Here is a 16,994-nt window from a genome sequence, read left to right as displayed (position 1 = left end):
TATCTGTATTGAAAATCTATAATGTACGTAATGTAAACTATAGATTTTCAGTACTGACAGTAAATTGTGGAATACAGCCATCGTCAACACGAAGCTTAAAATTTCGCGCCATACGAGCGGCAACCGTATGATAAGCAGCTGCGTCGCCGTCGATGCGTTTGCGGACGCGCAATTAGGACGCGACTCAATGGACACCGACACGGGCTGCCTGTCAAATATACGGGATTCACGCGACGCTTCTTTCGAATGAGCTTGGCGGCGTTCTGAGGACATGGTGCGATGTCGCATCCGACGGTGGCCACAATAACGCGCGTGAACCACATTGAACTTCCACGAGGACCGCCGAGCAAAATGTAAGTATATGCCGCTTCATTTGTAATGCACATCTAGCGCCCTGTACGCGCGATGTTTCCCCTTTTCCAATCTCGCGAATTTCCCATGGGACGCGTGTCCCATCAGGAAATCCCGACGTGTTAACATGCTCCCATTCACGTCGTTAAAAGTATATCGTTCTTCCTTTGACATACCGCGATCGTCTCCCGCCGCTCGATATTACGTTCGCCTGACCATGTAAAGAACTCTGATTAATCAGTCATGTCACAGATGAGATCTCGCATTACTTTCTGGTCGTTAGATTTGCGTGACATGATACCACGAAATAGCTTAAACGTCTGCGAGAATTACTGCGTATAGTAATGAAAATTGGATTTAAAATTTAACAGTATATTGTAAAAAGAAGTAGAGTGTGTTCATTGAATATATATTATGTAAATTATATATACATATATTTGTGTTGATAAACTTGAAAAAAATTGACAGTATATTGCAAAAAAGAGTTGAACATATATGTTATATTTGTGTTGATAAAGTTTAAAAAAATTGATATATTATACAAGCAGAAAGTGAGTGTGATATGTATATTGAATGTTGTATGTATATCCATGTTATGATAAAGTTTAAAAAAAATGTCGATTTTGCGTAATATGATTAATATAAGTTATTTAACTTCTGATATGATGATCAATGTTATTCGAAATTCAGAAAGAATATATTTTATGCATGATGACTTTAAATGCAAAATTCAAATTGTATATAATTTCGTTGTCTTCAGATATCACACAAAGACTAATAATATTTCTGATATAGTTTAAAAGCAGAAATATCCATAAGATGAGAAATTGTAATATATAATCTTTTAATTCAATTTTATTAATTATTTATATTAATTTTTTTTTTTGCATTATATTACAAGCAGATGAACTCCGAATCTCAACGGCAGCATTATGTATTACTACGATGAAAGATGCTAATTCTTAAGGAGCTCTGCTTCTGTTGAAGTGGTTCTGGTTCAAGAGGCCTGCTAAAGCACAATGAGAGCCATTGTATCAATCGTGCTGATCACACTGCTGTGTGGCATAAGCTTAGCTCCTATCAATGCCATTAGGAAATGTGCCAGTAGAAAGAAAAATGTTGAAAATCTTTCTTTGAAGCAGAATTCAGCAGATGTTACATCCAATGATCATAATGTATGTTTTTTTCATAATAAGCTAGTGCTTTTTGAAAATAATGAGTCTAAAATTATATAATATAAACAATATGTTCACACTAATTACAAAATATTTAAAATATATATCTGACTTTTAGATAAATGAAGATGTGAAATTTGAGATATGTAATAATTTCTGTCATGCCTTGTGGCAAGAAGATAAAACAGCAAATGGCACTGAAATAACTATTTTGTCTCAAGGTATATATCGTGTAGGAATTCATTATGCATAAATAATCATTATTAGATATAAATATAAAATATTATTGTTTTGATACGGACTAGGTTGTTGGAAACAGTCTGGTGAACAAAAATGTGAAAATATAGAATGTGTTGCACTCCAGAGATCTACAAAAGCTTTGAACAACACAAAGTTTTGTTGCTGTCACGGAGATTTTTGTAATCGCAATATTACAAGCTCCAATCTTGCAGATCCGGATAACAAAATATTTAATCCTCTTTCATCGCAAAAGAGTCAGCCAAGTAAGATAACAGCATTAATAACAGCTATTAATTATTATATAGTAGAATATTTTATATTTACTTTTAACTTGATATTTCATAGAAACGATAATTAGAAAATATTTTTTTTAATATATTATTTTGTAATATTTTTCAGCTACAGAATATCTTGAACAGTCAAATTATGAACGATTATTGCTTATTATAATAACCGGCGTAGCATGTACATCGCTAGTAATATGTACTATATCCATGATTATATACAAATCCTCTCACAACAATATTTTAATAAGATTAGGAAAATCATTATCTTACAATGATCAGTTCATGGATAGCACAGCATTAAGAACTGGTACTTACACTGTTGATCATTTGAAACTCGCAAATATTGTAGGTATGTTCTTTTTGATCAAATTAATTAATAATCCTTATTTATTTAATATTACAATGAATGTTACAATGAATAAATGCTTAATTCCGTTTATTATAATGTGTATTATAATCACAGGTCAAGGACGATACGGATCAGTTTGGCAGGGCAGTATGGGAGATCAAGATGTTGCAGTTAAAATATATCCATCACATTATCGCAATTATTTTCAGAATGAAAGAGATACTTATTGTCTACCTTTTATGGAACATCCATCATTATTAAGCTATTATGGTTGGCATTTTTTATTGAACTTAAAACAAATTATATTAAAACCAGCGATATAACATGAAAAAACGTTTTTCTTTTTTAAATATTTGATTACTTAATATGATAATATAAAATTTATTATTTATATATTAATATATAATTTATTATTTATATATTAATATATAATGAATATTAATTAATATTTAATATAAATTTCCGTTTTAGGTGTGGATGAAAGAATAAGCATGGAAGGTAGTATTGAATATCTTTTGGTACTCAGTTTTGCTCCGGGTGGTAGTTTAACAGAATTCTTACGAACTCACACTATTGATTGGAACACATTCTGCAAAATGAGTCTTTCCATTGTTAAAGGACTTGCTTATTTACATACGGATATACGCAAAGGTGGTATGTATTGCATTACTTGTTCAAAAAGTGTGGAAATATTTAAAATATTGTTGATTACTTTTTTTTGTTAAAGTAAAATGTAATTAGATAATTCTAATATTAATATTTATATAAATATTAATTTTTAGACAAGTTTAAGCCATGCATTGCACATAGGGATATAAATTCAAGAAACATATTAATTAAAGCTGATGGTTCTTGCTATATTTGTGATTTGGGATTAGCAGTTCAAATTTCTGGATCGAAATATTATTCTAATGGAGAGGAGCAGCATGCCGAATTAAAATCAATTAATGACGTGAGTATCAAAATATCTAAGGTTATGTATATTCTACAATTCAATTTCCATCAAAATTTATTATACTAGGTGGGCACTCTGAGATACATGGCGCCAGAAGTGTTGGATGGTGCTGTTAATTTACGGGATTGCGAAAGTTCTTTAAAACAAATAGATGTTTATGCAATGGGTTTAGTTCTTTGGGAACTGATTACAAGATGTTCTGACATTTATATTCCTGGATCGGATGTACCGCAATATAAACAACCATATGAAAATGAAATAGGTTTGTGTATAAAAAATATTTCTCAAAATGATGATGAATTTATATCTTATTTAAGTTATTTATGAAATATTTTTATTTATATATTTTTTAGGTCTTCATCCAACGTTTGAACAAATGCAAGTCTTAGTATCACGTAATAAAGCAAGACCACTTTTAGAAGGTAACTTAGTAGATAGACCAGGAGTGCGTTTGATTAAGGAAACTATAGAAGATTGTTGGGACGCTGATGCTGAAGCTCGTTTAACTGCTTTGTGTATAGAAGAACGACTTTCAGAACTGCAATCTCATCGTGGTAATGCATTTATCATTATTTAGCAAACTATGATTTTTACATTTTCTAAAAGAAAAATAAATTGTAGTAACGATGCACTTTACTGATGGAAGTCCAATGGTGAATTCTCACTGCACCTTAGTGCCTTCAACGACAAACAGTCTTTATAGTGAATCCTCGCATCATGACAATGTACATGTTGTTCAACTTGCATTGAACATGGTGCAAGATAGTAATACTAACGATAGTGCAATAGCTGAAAATTTAGTTACATTATCACCATCTGACAGCGTTGCTCATGAACACAGTTGTAAGTAATTAATAATATTCATTTGTTTTTACTACATAACGACAAACTAAAAAAAAAAATGAAGTTTTCCAGAAAATGAGTTTAAATGTTTTGAATCATTAAAATTTTGTAATATTAATTTTTAAATGTACACTTTTGATTTTGTAATAATTGATTGTAGAGGAATAAGGCTGTGATTCGATTCACGCACATAATATTCGTGAGCATCATTTAGCCTTGTTTAACATTCAATAAACAAATGATTCCAAGAGTGAGTGCAGCTAAAGTATGTTCTTTTAATCCTTAGATGCAATATCTCACAGATACATATTTCATGCCGCGATTTAATCATAATTACTATTCTTGTATTTTTCATTTTTACTCGTATATCAAAATTGATTTATTTCTGTTTATTATTTTTAAATTCAAATTGATCATGTCTGTTTCTTGTTCTTACATTCAAATTATTTTTTGTTTCTTGTATACGAGTTATTTTTTATTTTTATTTTGTAAAACTGTAAATAAAAACTAAAGACTGTAAAAAAGTTCAAAGACTACATAAAAAAAGATTAAAATAAAACTTATTAAAAATACCTTGAGTTTGAGAAAAAAGAAAGCTAAAGAACTCCTAAATTTTCGTAAAATTTTTAGTATTGTACCAAATTAAATAGCTAAGTATGTATTTGAAATATTTTTATCTAAAATACAGTATTTGCAATATCAATGTATTTTTACAAAATACACTTAGAAATATTGTTTTCAAGTAAAAGTATTTCAAATACATACCCTGTCCAGAAATTAAATTTTTTATAAGTTGTTTTTTGTAATCAAGAAAATTAATTTTGAGTAAAAAGCATAAAATCTTATTATTATTAGACAAATTATTAATCAAGGACTCAGACCGAAAAATTTCGGTGTGGATAATGGTTTGAGGCTAAATCCAACTTTTGCTCAACTTTCGCTTCCAGTCCTTTTATCAACGGGTTTTATTAACGGGTCCATTTGAATTTTGATTCTTTTTTGGTTTCGAGTTTCGGTAATTACATATCTATAACAGTCACCGTTATCACTAAAAGAACTGGAACTGATACCGAAACCGAAAGTTGGATAGCCTCGAAATCATCGTAATCAAGCCGAAATTTTAATCCATAATGTAATTTCAATCTGAGTTCTTGGTTATTAAGAGTATATCTCTGAGATATACGTTCACGTTTTTTATTAGATTCTCGTTTTTCTTTTTGCAAGCAATTCAAATGACAATTTTTTAGTTATGTTGTTGTGTAGTATATATGAGTATAATATATTCAATACTTATCACACCATCCATTTTACATTTCTATAATTTCATTTTTCACTCACAATTATTTTTGATAATCTCATTTCAGTCAAAAATTCAAACGAAGTAGCAACATATAATCATACTCAAACGCTTCAGCCGTATCAGGGCAGAAATCCGTGTATGGAAAGAAATTTAATGTTACAATCAGATTCGTTGGAAGACTTAAGCTGTAATGGTAACATTCTCGTCGATAAATCACTGAAGCATGCGTGTAATGATCAATACAAAACTGGAACAGAAGCACAAGGCTTAGTTTCGCACGATTATTTAAGTCAACATACTACTCAATTGACACAACTTAGGCCGGCAACGCCTATACCATATGTTCAAAATGTTATTTCTGATGAAGGATCATCTTATGGTAAGAGAAAACAGACAAATGTACAGGACACGTCTCTTCAAGAAAGCCCACGGAAAAAATTATTTGCCTGGCCCAATTTAAAGAAATTGCTCATCAATAAGAAAATGTATCCATATAGCAGATACCAAATAGATAGAGAAGATTCTAAGTCAAATTTATTATCAAAGCAAAATGTCCAGATTAAAACTGTAGAAACGAACGTAACAATTTCGCCTGGAGGAAAATATATAAATGGTATTATTGGTAAGACTTCTACTTCGGCGATGCCAGTAGAGAAGAATGACAAAAATATCGCACAAACGGGGAAGCAAAAACAGTATGAGAATGATAATGCGACGTCTAACGCGCGTCCTTCCACTTTGCCTCTCGTAAATTTAAGAAATAAAAAACGAGAAAATAATCTAAGCAGGCAAGAAAGCATAGATAAATTTAATGAAGTCTTTAATGTGGGTTCGAATGTAAACAACGCATTGAAAGATCCACATATGAGAATAAAAACACCCGGTGATTTGCCACCGTCTGTTAGGAAAGTTCGCGGTCGAGCGCAATCAACGGCGCGATTTTCGCTTTACGATGATCGCATGATGTGCAATATTCTGAACGAAGAGGACGATCAAAGTGACAAAGCCATTTGGAATTCTGTGCCATTTGGTATGGATCTCGGTGATAGTGATGGAAAACATTCACCAACGAAACTTGGTACCAAAAATGTTACGTGCTTTTAATCAGATATTAATGTATTTGTAAAGTCTTTATGTCTATAATATATAGAGTCAAGAAAAAAAGAAACGCTGTAAGGTATCTTCAGCTTCGATTTATGTACAGAATTTGTGTATAAGAATAAGTAAGATTTTATACTCACAAAATATATTGCTACGATACAGATTTAAATAATGAAATTTTAAAAAAATTAGAAATGTAATCAGAAGCTCGTGCTATTAAATTCATTTGTCATGTTATATTGATAGCATACTTTGGACGTAATGAATGCTTTTGATGAAATAGATGATTGGGTGACAAGTGCACATAATAATTACGGATAGAAAATAGAAAATCAAATCGATAATCTATATGCGCTGAAATGTGAGAAATGAGTTTATTATGAAATTGCTTTCATATATACGATATTTGTGATTTATTGTAATTCTTTATATTCTCAATGTTTTTTTCGATTTAATAGACTTAATGAATTTTCAGAGTAATTGATAAACATGGACAATCAATATTAACATTTACATCACATTATAAGATATTAATATCTTAATGTATAATTGTTTTTTACTTTTTTCACAGCATTTAAAAGACATAATCTCTGTGTAACAATTTCTTAATGTCAATATTTACAGAATATTCTCCATCTAATATTATTAGCTCAAAAATTTGTGAAATTATGGACGAAAGTATGTAAAGGCTTTTATTATCGATTTTATATACTTTTTCTTCACGAGAGGAGACTGTGTATTTCCTTCCTTCTATATATATAAATATATATAATTATATATAAAATGTAATTTAAGTTTAAAAGTTAAAGATCGTGCAACAAGTTTGTTCATTAATATGCAACGATATATTTATCATATATATATATATATATATATATATATATATATATATATATATATATATATAAATTTACTATTAATGCAAAGCCATGGATATTAATATAGGTGATTGTAATTATTAAAGTAGAAATAGTAAAAAGATATATTTGAGCACAAAGTATAATTGTATCGGGTTATATGAAAATTATTTTTCCTGATCCCGTAAGCTCACTGTAAATACCTGTAGTGTAAAAAAAATTATTCAAATGCGTTAAACATACTTGTTATGTTATGTTGAAGATATCATAAAGTCTTATGTTATACATTTTGCGATACTTTATCTTATGACAAGTTATTATTGGCAAAATTAAAATAAATATGATTATTCATAATAAAGCAATTCATAATAAAGTATGTCTTCTGTCAACAATTTTCGTTCTTTTATTTAAAACTAAGTTTAGTACATATAATAATGATATATTATGAGATAAATTAGATTAATTTTTTCTGGAAATATTTCAGTTTTTAGATAAAATAAAAATCCATTTTTTAAATTGTTCAATTTCCTATATATTTTTAAATTCTTGTATAATGTTAAAAGATTAATGTTTATTTTATTTAATAGTTCTTGTGTAAAAGATTAATGTTTATGTTATATATTTAATAAATTACATTTTTTAATATGTTCGTTATTAAATATTCTTAATTTTTTCTTTCATTAAAAATGCGATTTATTTATATTTTTAAGTAATTTTTAGTAAACAATAATTATAACGTACAATTTGTTATTAATAGCATAACAATTCATTAGATACTGCGTGTATCGTAATATGTATATGTGTTATAATTTGTATATACATAAATAAGTTCTTTTTTAATTTAATTAACTTTGCGCATCACGTCTTACTTCACTGAAAACTTCACTAACTTTTTACACTATTTACACTTTGGGTAACATGATCGACATTTGGAGTGACTTGGATTGGACGCCATGAGTACTTGGGTACTTCATGTGAAATCGTATTAATAAATTTACATTTATAAAAAAGTGTTTGATATTAAAACAAATTGAAAATCATGACTATCGTAACTCTTTTAAGCCGCAATGTCAATTTAAGTCAGTTATCGAAGCTGCGACTGTGTATTTACGAAGTAAGATTTTTACCTTCACTAAATTTTTAGGTTATGAGTTTCAATCGCTTTTGCATAATTCAATAACAGAAATTTCAGTATGATTTACTATACTGCGTAACTTTTCTAGCAAAATGTGCGATTTTTTGCATCGCCCGCTAAATTCGCTGAACACAAACCGTTGGAGAAGCTCAGGAACATTGGTATATCGGCACACATCGATTCCGGAAAAACTACTTTAACCGAACGTATCTTATATTATACTGGTAGAATATCTGAAATGCACGAGGTAAATCTAAAATTTAATCATTACACGTGTCTTTATAAGTGAACTGATTGTTTCTATAATGTGGCTAAAAAATCTCATGTATACATTGCATTGATGAAAAAGTAAAAAATTACATTGGTGAGATAGTAAAAGAAAATCGATTCTAAAGATTAATATATTATTGTGAAAAAAAGACACATTTATCAACCTGTTTATACGGAAAAGTTTCACAACTCTGAAGGATGAATTATATAATCCCATTGTAGTTGCACTGTTCAAATTTTAAACATTCCTGACATAATTTTAAAAATTATATTATAATTGAAAATACAACATGTGAAAATAAAGTAAAGTTTTGCACATTATTCTGATTAAAATGTTCTAATTCAGAAAAAATTAAAAGACATAATTATTGAAAAATTGATAATTCTGAAAAATTGATAATTCGTGTCTATCAACTTAGTATGTATGTGCGTGTGTGTATGTATATATAGATATACAGGATGATTTATATAAAGTGACTGATTTAATTATTAGCAAAATTTAAAGATATATGAAAAAATAATTTATATCAACGTGTTCAGTATAAAGGGGAACATTATATATTAGAAACATTTTATGGATGGAGGTATTCAGGACATTTCAAAGTCCACTTAATTTTTTTTAACGAAATACTGTATTTTTTATTTTATTGTACAACAATGAACATTGTATGACAACTCTTTTTAAGACAAGTTCATGGATATATTATAAAGAACATTCAAGGTTAATCTTGGTCATAAAATTGGACTCGATGAACTTGACAGAATATTATTTGATGTTTATGGCTATGTTTATAACCTTAATGGAGAAGTGTTGTTATTCAAGTCTTAACACTGAGCATAATAACTAATTACAGTATTACAGTAATTTACAAGTTGTGGATATTTTGATAACTTTTGGTAAATATGAAAGATGTATAACTGAACCTGCAAGAGTATCAAATGAATGTCATAGGTGGTGATCCAGATGGTCCAGATGTTATCAAAGTCATATAATTTTTATCTGAAACTTTTCATTTTCCCATATCACCTTCTTGAAATATTCTAGTATCATTTAAAATAAAACAACCTGTATATATATATAAATTATGTATAATAATACTAAATTTTTGCTGTTAGGTAAAGGGAAAAGATAATATAGGTGCAACTATGGACAGCATGGAATTAGAAAGGCAAAGAGGCATCACTATTCAATCTGCTGCTACATACACATTATGGAAAGATCATAATATCAATATTATTGATACACCAGGACATGTGGATTTCACAGTGGAAGTTGAAAGAGCTCTGCGCGTCTTGGACGGTGCTATCCTCGTCCTATGCGCTGTAGGTGGTGTCCAGTCACAAACTCTAACTGTAAATCGACAGATGAAGAGATACAGCGTACCCTGTTTAGCATTTATCAATAAGTTGGATAGAATGGGTGCAAATCCAGAAAGAGTTCTACAACAGATGAGGAGCAAACTGCATCACAATGCTGCATTTATACAGTTGCCGATTGGTTTGGAAAGTAATACAAAGGGTATAGTTGATATAATTGCGCAAAAAGCAATTTATTTTGAAGGAAATTTCGGAGAAATTGTTAGGGAGGATGAAATTCCAAAAGACATGAACGCAGGTATAAAATAATAAGTTCAAGATAGATTTATATTCTATAAAGTTTTAAAATTTATAAATTTACTAAATTTAAATTATGTCAATTAGAGGTAAATAAAAGAAGACAAGAATTAATCGAGCATTTAAGCAATGCAGATGATACATTTGGTGAATTGTACTTGAATGATACAAAAATAACTGAAAAAGATATTATGGATGCCATACGCAGAAGTTGTATAAAAAGAAAGTTTACACCTGTGTTGATTGGTACTGCATTAAAGAATAAGGGAGTTCAACCATTATTAGATGCGGTAATAAACTTCTTACCAAATCCAGGAGAAGTAGAGAATTATGCTCTTCGAGAAAACTCTGAGTAAGTTTTTTATATTAGTATAATTTGCTTGATATATAATGATACGTAATAATTTATGAATAAATTTTAGCGGCGAATCTATCAAAATTTTATTGGATTCTACTCGTAATGACAAGAAACCTTTCGTTGGATTAGCATTCAAGTTGGAAGCTGGAAGATTCGGTCAATTAACATATTTTCGTTGTTATCAAGGAATGTTAAAAAAATCGGAAAGTTTATATAATACAAGAACACGAAAGAAGGTAATTGTGTGTGTGTGTGTGTGCGTGCGTGTGTGTGTGTGTAACATAATATTTTCATTATACTATAATTATCACTAAAAATATTTTTTTTTAAATGCCATAATTATATTTCAGGTACGAGCACAAAAATTAGTTAGACTTCATGCAAATCAAATGGAAGATGTTACAGAAGTTTATGCAGGAGATATATTTGCTATATTTGGAATAGACTGTGCTTCTGGTGACACTTTTGTCACAGATTCTAAACTAGATTTGTCAATGGAATCGATTTATGTTCCCGATTCCGTGGTATCTATGTCTTTACAAACAAAACATTCGAAAGATCGAGACAATTTTGCTAAAGGTATTAGCCGATTTACTAAAGAAGACCCAACCTTACGTTTCTATTATGACACAGATAACAAGGTAATATTTTTTATATCATTTTTAACAAAAATCACTTTTGTCTTTGAAATTTATGTTATTTTAATTTATATCTTTTATAGGAAAGTATAATTTCTGGTATGGGCGAATTGCATTTGGAAATTTATGCGCAAAGGCTAGAACGTGAATATAATTGTCCGATCGTTCTTGGAAAGCCAAAAGTTTCTTTTCGCGAGACTTTAACTGAACCGTGTGGATTTGACTATCTTCATAAGAAACAATCTGGTGGTGCTGGCCAATATGCTCGCGTGACTGGAATTATAGAAGTATAAATTTAATAGATTTGTATCATTAATGTTTATATTATTTATCAATATCGCATTTTGAAATTTTTTTATTTTGATGTTTTTTTCATGAAGAAAAATTTGTTTTTTCAGCCCTTGCCACCTACGAAAAATACAATCATCGAATTTTCGGATGAAACTATAGGCACCAATGTCCCGAAACAATACGTTCCAGGTGTAGAAAGAGGTTTCAGAGCAATGTGCGAAAAAGGTTTGCTCAGTGGTCATAAACTCGCTGGTATTAAGTTCAGATTACTCGATGGCATGCATCACTGCGTCGATTCTTCGGAATTTGCCTTCTTCCAAGCCGCGCAAGGTGCTGTTAAAAATGTTTTTGAAGCTGGTATCTGGCGAATTTTGGAACCGATCATGATGGTTGAAGTAGTTGGCCCGCAGGAATTTCAGGTGCAATAATATTGCCTATACATTCATTTTGCATTTATATACCTTACTGCTTTCCATTAGACGTACAATTTTTCACGTGTTTGTTTATAGGGTACAATATTAGGACAACTCACTAAGAGAAAAGGAATCATAAACTTCACGGAAGTGGTAGATGAATGGTTCACCATTATGGCGGAAGTGCCACTTAACGAGATGTTTGGTTACTCCACTGAATTGAGATCAAGTACTCAAGGCAAAGGAGAGTTTACTATGGAATATGCAAGATACAGCCCTTGCTTACCGGAAGTACAGGAACAACTTGTTAGACAATATCAAGAATCATTGGGAATAGTAATTGAGAAATCTCAAAAATGGAAAAATTAACTATAGACGAAATGAATATTTCTTGTTTTCTAGTGAAATTGCGCAATATTATCATGAATGCTATAAACGCATTATGTTAATATACGCATTGTTTATACTTACTCATTTAATATACTCGACATAAACCGATAAGTAAGTTATCAATAATATATATAATTAATGAATGGTAAAAAAACAAATATGTTCATATACTTCATATACTTAACCGTGTACAAATGTATCGAGTTGTAAATATTAGTCCACGTGCAAAAATATGTGATATAAAATACGAAATAAATATGTAGAAAATAGTTTTTACTTCCGTACATGTATGAAAAATTGTTTTATTTTACCATTCACTTTTAGGTAATATTTATCTTAATGTTTTATGTATATACATAACATTCTTAATATTAGAATAAAAAGTAACCAAAATGACAGGTTATAATTTTTTTTTTAATTATTCTGGTTTATAATCATTTTCTGAGATCTTTCACGATTTATTGTAATATGTTAATAATTAATAACTCTTCTTTGTTTATTGTTATTAAATAATTAATTTATTTTCTTAAAATCTTTTTTTAAAATGTGTATATATGTATATATACACACACAGTACACACATATGTTATATATATATAGATATAAATTGTTGATAGTCCTAGTATTAATTCTACAACAAAACAAAGTTATAATTCATTTATGTTCTTTCTAGCTATACATTATATAGTTAGAAGCCACGTATACTTTCTTCTAATTATCATCTTTCTTACAATACTTAATTATGCTTATTGTAGAAATGCGAAGAATGCAATGTTGGATAGTACAAAAGATCTACTGAAGCCAGCATGAAATTACGTAGCGCAGATTGAAGATCGCAAGTTAGAGATTAGAATTTGATCAATTGGTACAAATTTAATTGTTCGATATCTATTTTTCAATTCGCAATTTTCGATTCTTGATTGTTTCGTACGAGCTTAAAATTTGAATGACCCTCCCTCGGTTGTCATGACAACGGCGCCTCGCCCGTCGTCAGGTGGTGCAACGATCGCTCACAGAATGTGACGAACGCGACGCCGTGCTCGCCTTGTAGCCGACGCTGAGACCGATTACCGAGTCGGTGCGCGATCAGTAGCGGCACTGACATTCGGGGGAGTAGACGGCACGCGTGGTATCCGTGTACTCTGTCGCGTTTCCGTAGCACGAGCGGATCGGAGCGCGCGTCGCGCGCGGGTGCTACGCCAGGAAGGCCACTTCCGCCTTTCCGGTTGCGCATCGTCGGGGCCGCTGCATTGCCTGCGGACCGCGTCGCGTGTGCCCGTGTCCGAAAAATGTAATATGGCGATGGTTGCGTCGAACATGAGCGGCCACATACAGAAGCAGCTCACCAGGAGCCTCGAGCGGATTCTGGAGGAGGCGCACCTGAGCGGCGAGCTCAAGCTGAGCGGCCGTAAACTCAAAGACTTCCCGAAAGTCGGGAAGGCCGGCGCGGCTAAATATAATTTGCAGGATACCGTAATCGCCGGTGAGTCCTCATTATTTTTTCCCGGGGTTTTCCGGAGTCATCACTCTTTTTTTTTTTCTTTTCGCTTTCTTGCCGAGCGCTCGAAACGTAAGAGAAACACTGATTGAAATATCGATTTTTGTAAAATTTTGTTTATGTCCTCTAATTTTGTTTGCTTGCGCTTCTTTACGATGTCGCCGCGCGTCTTATGTCACGGCGAACCCGCGTGTATTCAATGTTCGACGGATTGACAGCGTCGTGTTGATGCACGCGCTATTGTAACTCCGAAATTCTCAATGAGCGTTTCATGAACGGCATTTATCAGGTGTTTACTGTCTGGGAAAACGTAGAAACCTGGAATTTTCGGGAGATTTTTTTTATCCTTGAAAATCAAAGATTTTTTTTTCATGGAATTTTATCGGGACATTTTAGATAAATTTTGAGAATTTTACTTTTAAATTTAAATTATATGTCTCTTTCTGAAAACAATATTTCTTGAATCATTTTTTCTTGATAACGCAAAATGTTGACAGTTAAGAATAAGTATAACGTACACATCCGTATATTTATATACATTCTTGTGTATTTCGTGTGTTTTTTTAATACAAATATCAGGGTAACATTAAAAGACAATGTATCGATAAAATAATAATGATTTTACTTATACGTTTTGTGATTAATTGTAGAAAATGACAGATATAATCTCGTTGAATTCTTATCTTCTATTAATTTTTAATACATTGTTTGGATTGTGCTTGACTTAAATTTATTTTAAAGTTGCATTAAGAGATTTTCTAATCTTATCTGACTTATCTTATTTTGAACAAAAATATCTTCAAAATATGAAATTCTTTTACAAGATTTCAGAATACACTGATTATGCAGAGAGATGCAATCCAAGTTTCCGCGATCACTCTTGTTATTTTTAAAAAGTCTGTGTATCTAAATATAATTATCTATTTTTGGTAAATATGTTCGAAAGTCTATTTTCGGCGAAAATACAAGAGTTTTAGAAAAATTTCGATACTTTTATTACTTCTGATAAAGCTTGCATAAAAATATTGATCTAAATTTAGTTTCTTTATTTTTATTTGCATTTTAAATATATTCGAAAACATACGAATCTTTAGAAAAACGTCGATACTTTTATTTCCCGTAATATTTATTTGTGTATCCTCGAATAAGGTTATTCCTTATCTGGATTTGGATCAACATTGTATGCAAATGGGAATCGAGAATCTATAAATTTTTGACGATTTTTCGCAATTTGTAATTAGTCATCAGCATTTTTATCTAATGCATTGAAACGTATTTCTAATATATATCGAGCTTTTATAATATGATTAATATTTTAAAGATTAGTAGCTATATATTTAGTAGATAACCGAGAACCGAGAATATATCATTCAACAAAAAAATCTGTTCCAATTCTCAGCAGCATAAAAATCTCTATACTCTCTCTGATGGAAATAATTAAAAAATTCCTTCAAAAGATTTCTTCTTCGAATCTTCACATCTGCAAGATTTTAATCTACAAGTTAAAATGTGTAATATTCGCTCAGTGTTAATGTTTATCAGAATAGTTCAATTAAAAATAAAATATCCTCATATAAAAATTTTCTTTAAATTTATTGGTAGTTATTATACAAAAATTACATTCATAAGGGAGAATTATTTCTTAGTGATGAATAATAATATTTCATCGGGGCGCTGCAGTTAATTCCCTTGGATCATTCAAGGAGCGAATAGTACCGTTTGTGCCAAGTGCAATGACCAAAGAAACCTTTAAGCATTACCTAACGCACGTGCACCTGCCAAGTTCGACATCTGGCGTGCATTACTCATCGGTAATTGTAACTGATTGCAAAGACTTCGTAGCAAACATAGGACTGGCAGATTTATTAAACATTCTGCTACTAAGCACCTAGACGGCACTTTGAAAACATTACAGCGAATTAGATTCGCATTCTCATTGTATTTATGCTTAATGTCTATTCTTCAAGTTTCATTTCATTTTTAATCCAATCTGAAATACGAATATTTATATTTTGACTATTTTGCGATTATAAATAGTTAAGTCTGAACTAATAATGAGTTGACGTAAATTATTAAAAATAAGATAGTTGTTGTGTAAATAGTATTTAATTTATATTAATAATTTATATTAACAGATTGCGAAGAGATTTTATTTTTTACGTCAGCTTTATTTTTTCACTTTGTAAAAGATAACAAAATCACATTTATTACGAAACATAAAAAAAATAATCATTTAAGATAGATTTCTCACTTACGTAATCAAACATGATATACATTTTTATAAATATGTCTAAATTTAATATAGTATCACAGAGTATAATTTTATTTTAAAACTAAATATACGTTAAGAGAAACAAGAATCTCGCTCAGTTTATTTCACTCGGTATAATCCCTGCACTGCAGACATTAAAATTCTTTTTTTGACTGCGCTATTTACTCCCGCACGTATCCCTTGGCTTCGCACATAAAAATGCTCATAAAATTCATGCCGCAGGCTCCCGGGAGTCAAACTCATATCTCTGTGAAGTTACTATTAATTCTTTGTATGCCAATTAGCAATAGAAAAAATATTGGAAGTACTGGAAATACTGGATATACTGGAAATTGTTGAAGCTTGGGTAAAGTTTATAGCAAAAGTATGTGGAATTCGCTACACTGACGTATCATTATCGTACATAAAGAGACATGTCTGTACAAGATGAACACAAATGAGCGTGACAAAACGGATTACAGAAATGTAAACTCGTGGGATCTCTTCATAATAAAATTACATAATAACGCAGATAACACACATATATGTACATATTCTTTTTTTTTTTCAATTATGAGGCGAAATAATATTTAATGTTATCACATACGATACGCTCCATGTTAACAAGATGTAATTATTGTTTTTATGATGACATAACACTTCGTCCGTTTGAAAGTC

At 30.6% G+C, this 16,994-nt stretch overlaps 3 protein-coding genes across 6 annotated transcripts in view; all 3 read left to right on the top strand.

Annotated features, from left to right (window-relative positions):
- The first annotated feature begins 173 nt into the window (after positions 1 to 173).
- Positions 174 to 7,091, top strand: LOC108753722 (bone morphogenetic protein receptor type-2). Of its 2 annotated transcripts, none has more exons than XM_018495580.1 (12): positions 174 to 353; positions 1,256 to 1,526; positions 1,645 to 1,747; positions 1,832 to 2,029; positions 2,166 to 2,402; positions 2,517 to 2,672; positions 2,874 to 3,056; positions 3,185 to 3,354; positions 3,424 to 3,619; positions 3,711 to 3,911; positions 3,979 to 4,200; positions 5,565 to 7,091. In XM_018495580.1, exons 2-12 carry the CDS (start codon positions 1,371 to 1,373, stop codon positions 6,602 to 6,604), a joined length of 2,862 nt encoding a protein of 953 aa, XP_018351082.1. In that variant the 5' UTR covers positions 174 to 353; positions 1,256 to 1,370; the 3' UTR covers positions 6,605 to 7,091. The 2 variants fall into 2 exon arrangements, with proteins under 2 accessions (XP_018351082.1, XP_018351083.1); XM_018495581.1 differs by having other exon boundaries at positions 1,253 to 1,526.
- Positions 7,092 to 8,497: 1,406 nt separating this feature from the next.
- Positions 8,498 to 12,808, top strand: LOC108753661 (elongation factor G, mitochondrial). The gene is made up of 9 exons (XM_018495457.1): positions 8,498 to 8,572; positions 8,682 to 8,840; positions 9,980 to 10,478; positions 10,565 to 10,829; positions 10,900 to 11,071; positions 11,186 to 11,476; positions 11,557 to 11,760; positions 11,872 to 12,183; positions 12,274 to 12,808. The coding sequence occupies exons 1-9, from the start codon at positions 8,498 to 8,500 to the stop codon at positions 12,544 to 12,546; spliced, it is 2,250 nt and encodes a 749-aa protein (XP_018350959.1). The 3' UTR covers positions 12,547 to 12,808.
- An 863-nt stretch (positions 12,809 to 13,671) lies between these two features.
- Positions 13,672 to 16,994, top strand: part of LOC108753694 (leucine-rich repeat and calponin homology domain-containing protein 1) — a 47,999-nt gene continuing 44,676 nt past the window's right edge. For all 3 annotated transcript variants that reach the window (XM_018495530.1, XM_018495532.1, XM_018495529.1), the window contains exon 1: positions 13,672 to 14,050. In XM_018495530.1, coding sequence (XP_018351032.1) covers positions 13,864 to 14,050 — 187 coding nt within the window. In that variant the 5' untranslated portion in view covers positions 13,672 to 13,863. The remainder of the gene's footprint in view (positions 14,051 to 16,994) is intronic.

This window comes from Trachymyrmex septentrionalis, unplaced genomic scaffold, assembly GCF_001594115.1.
Source record: "Trachymyrmex septentrionalis isolate Tsep2-gDNA-1 unplaced genomic scaffold, Tsep1.0 scaffold70, whole genome shotgun sequence".
Classification (NCBI taxonomy): Eukaryota; Metazoa; Arthropoda; class Insecta; order Hymenoptera; family Formicidae; genus Trachymyrmex; species Trachymyrmex septentrionalis.
This window is presented reverse-complemented; position numbering and strand designations above follow the sequence as displayed.

Excerpts from the sequence above, each read along its gene's own strand:
- LOC108753661 (XM_018495457.1), top strand. The coding sequence starts at position 8,498 with ATGACTATCGTAACTCTTTTAAGCCGCAATGTCAATTTAAGTCAGTTA. Across the intron at positions 10,479-10,564 it reads TCCAAAAGACATGAACGCAG|AGGTAAATAAAAGAAGACAA; the intron begins GTATAAAATAAT and ends TATGTCAATTAG. Across the intron at positions 11,761-11,871 it reads GCGTGACTGGAATTATAGAA|CCCTTGCCACCTACGAAAAA; the intron begins GTATAAATTTAA and ends TTGTTTTTTCAG.
- LOC108753722 (XM_018495580.1), top strand. The coding sequence starts at position 1,371 with ATGAGAGCCATTGTATCAATCGTGCTGATCACACTGCTGTGTGGCATA. Across the intron at positions 2,403-2,516 it reads GAAACTCGCAAATATTGTAG|GTCAAGGACGATACGGATCA; the intron begins GTATGTTCTTTT and ends TTATAATCACAG. Across the intron at positions 3,057-3,184 it reads TACGGATATACGCAAAGGTG|ACAAGTTTAAGCCATGCATT; the intron begins GTATGTATTGCA and ends ATTAATTTTTAG.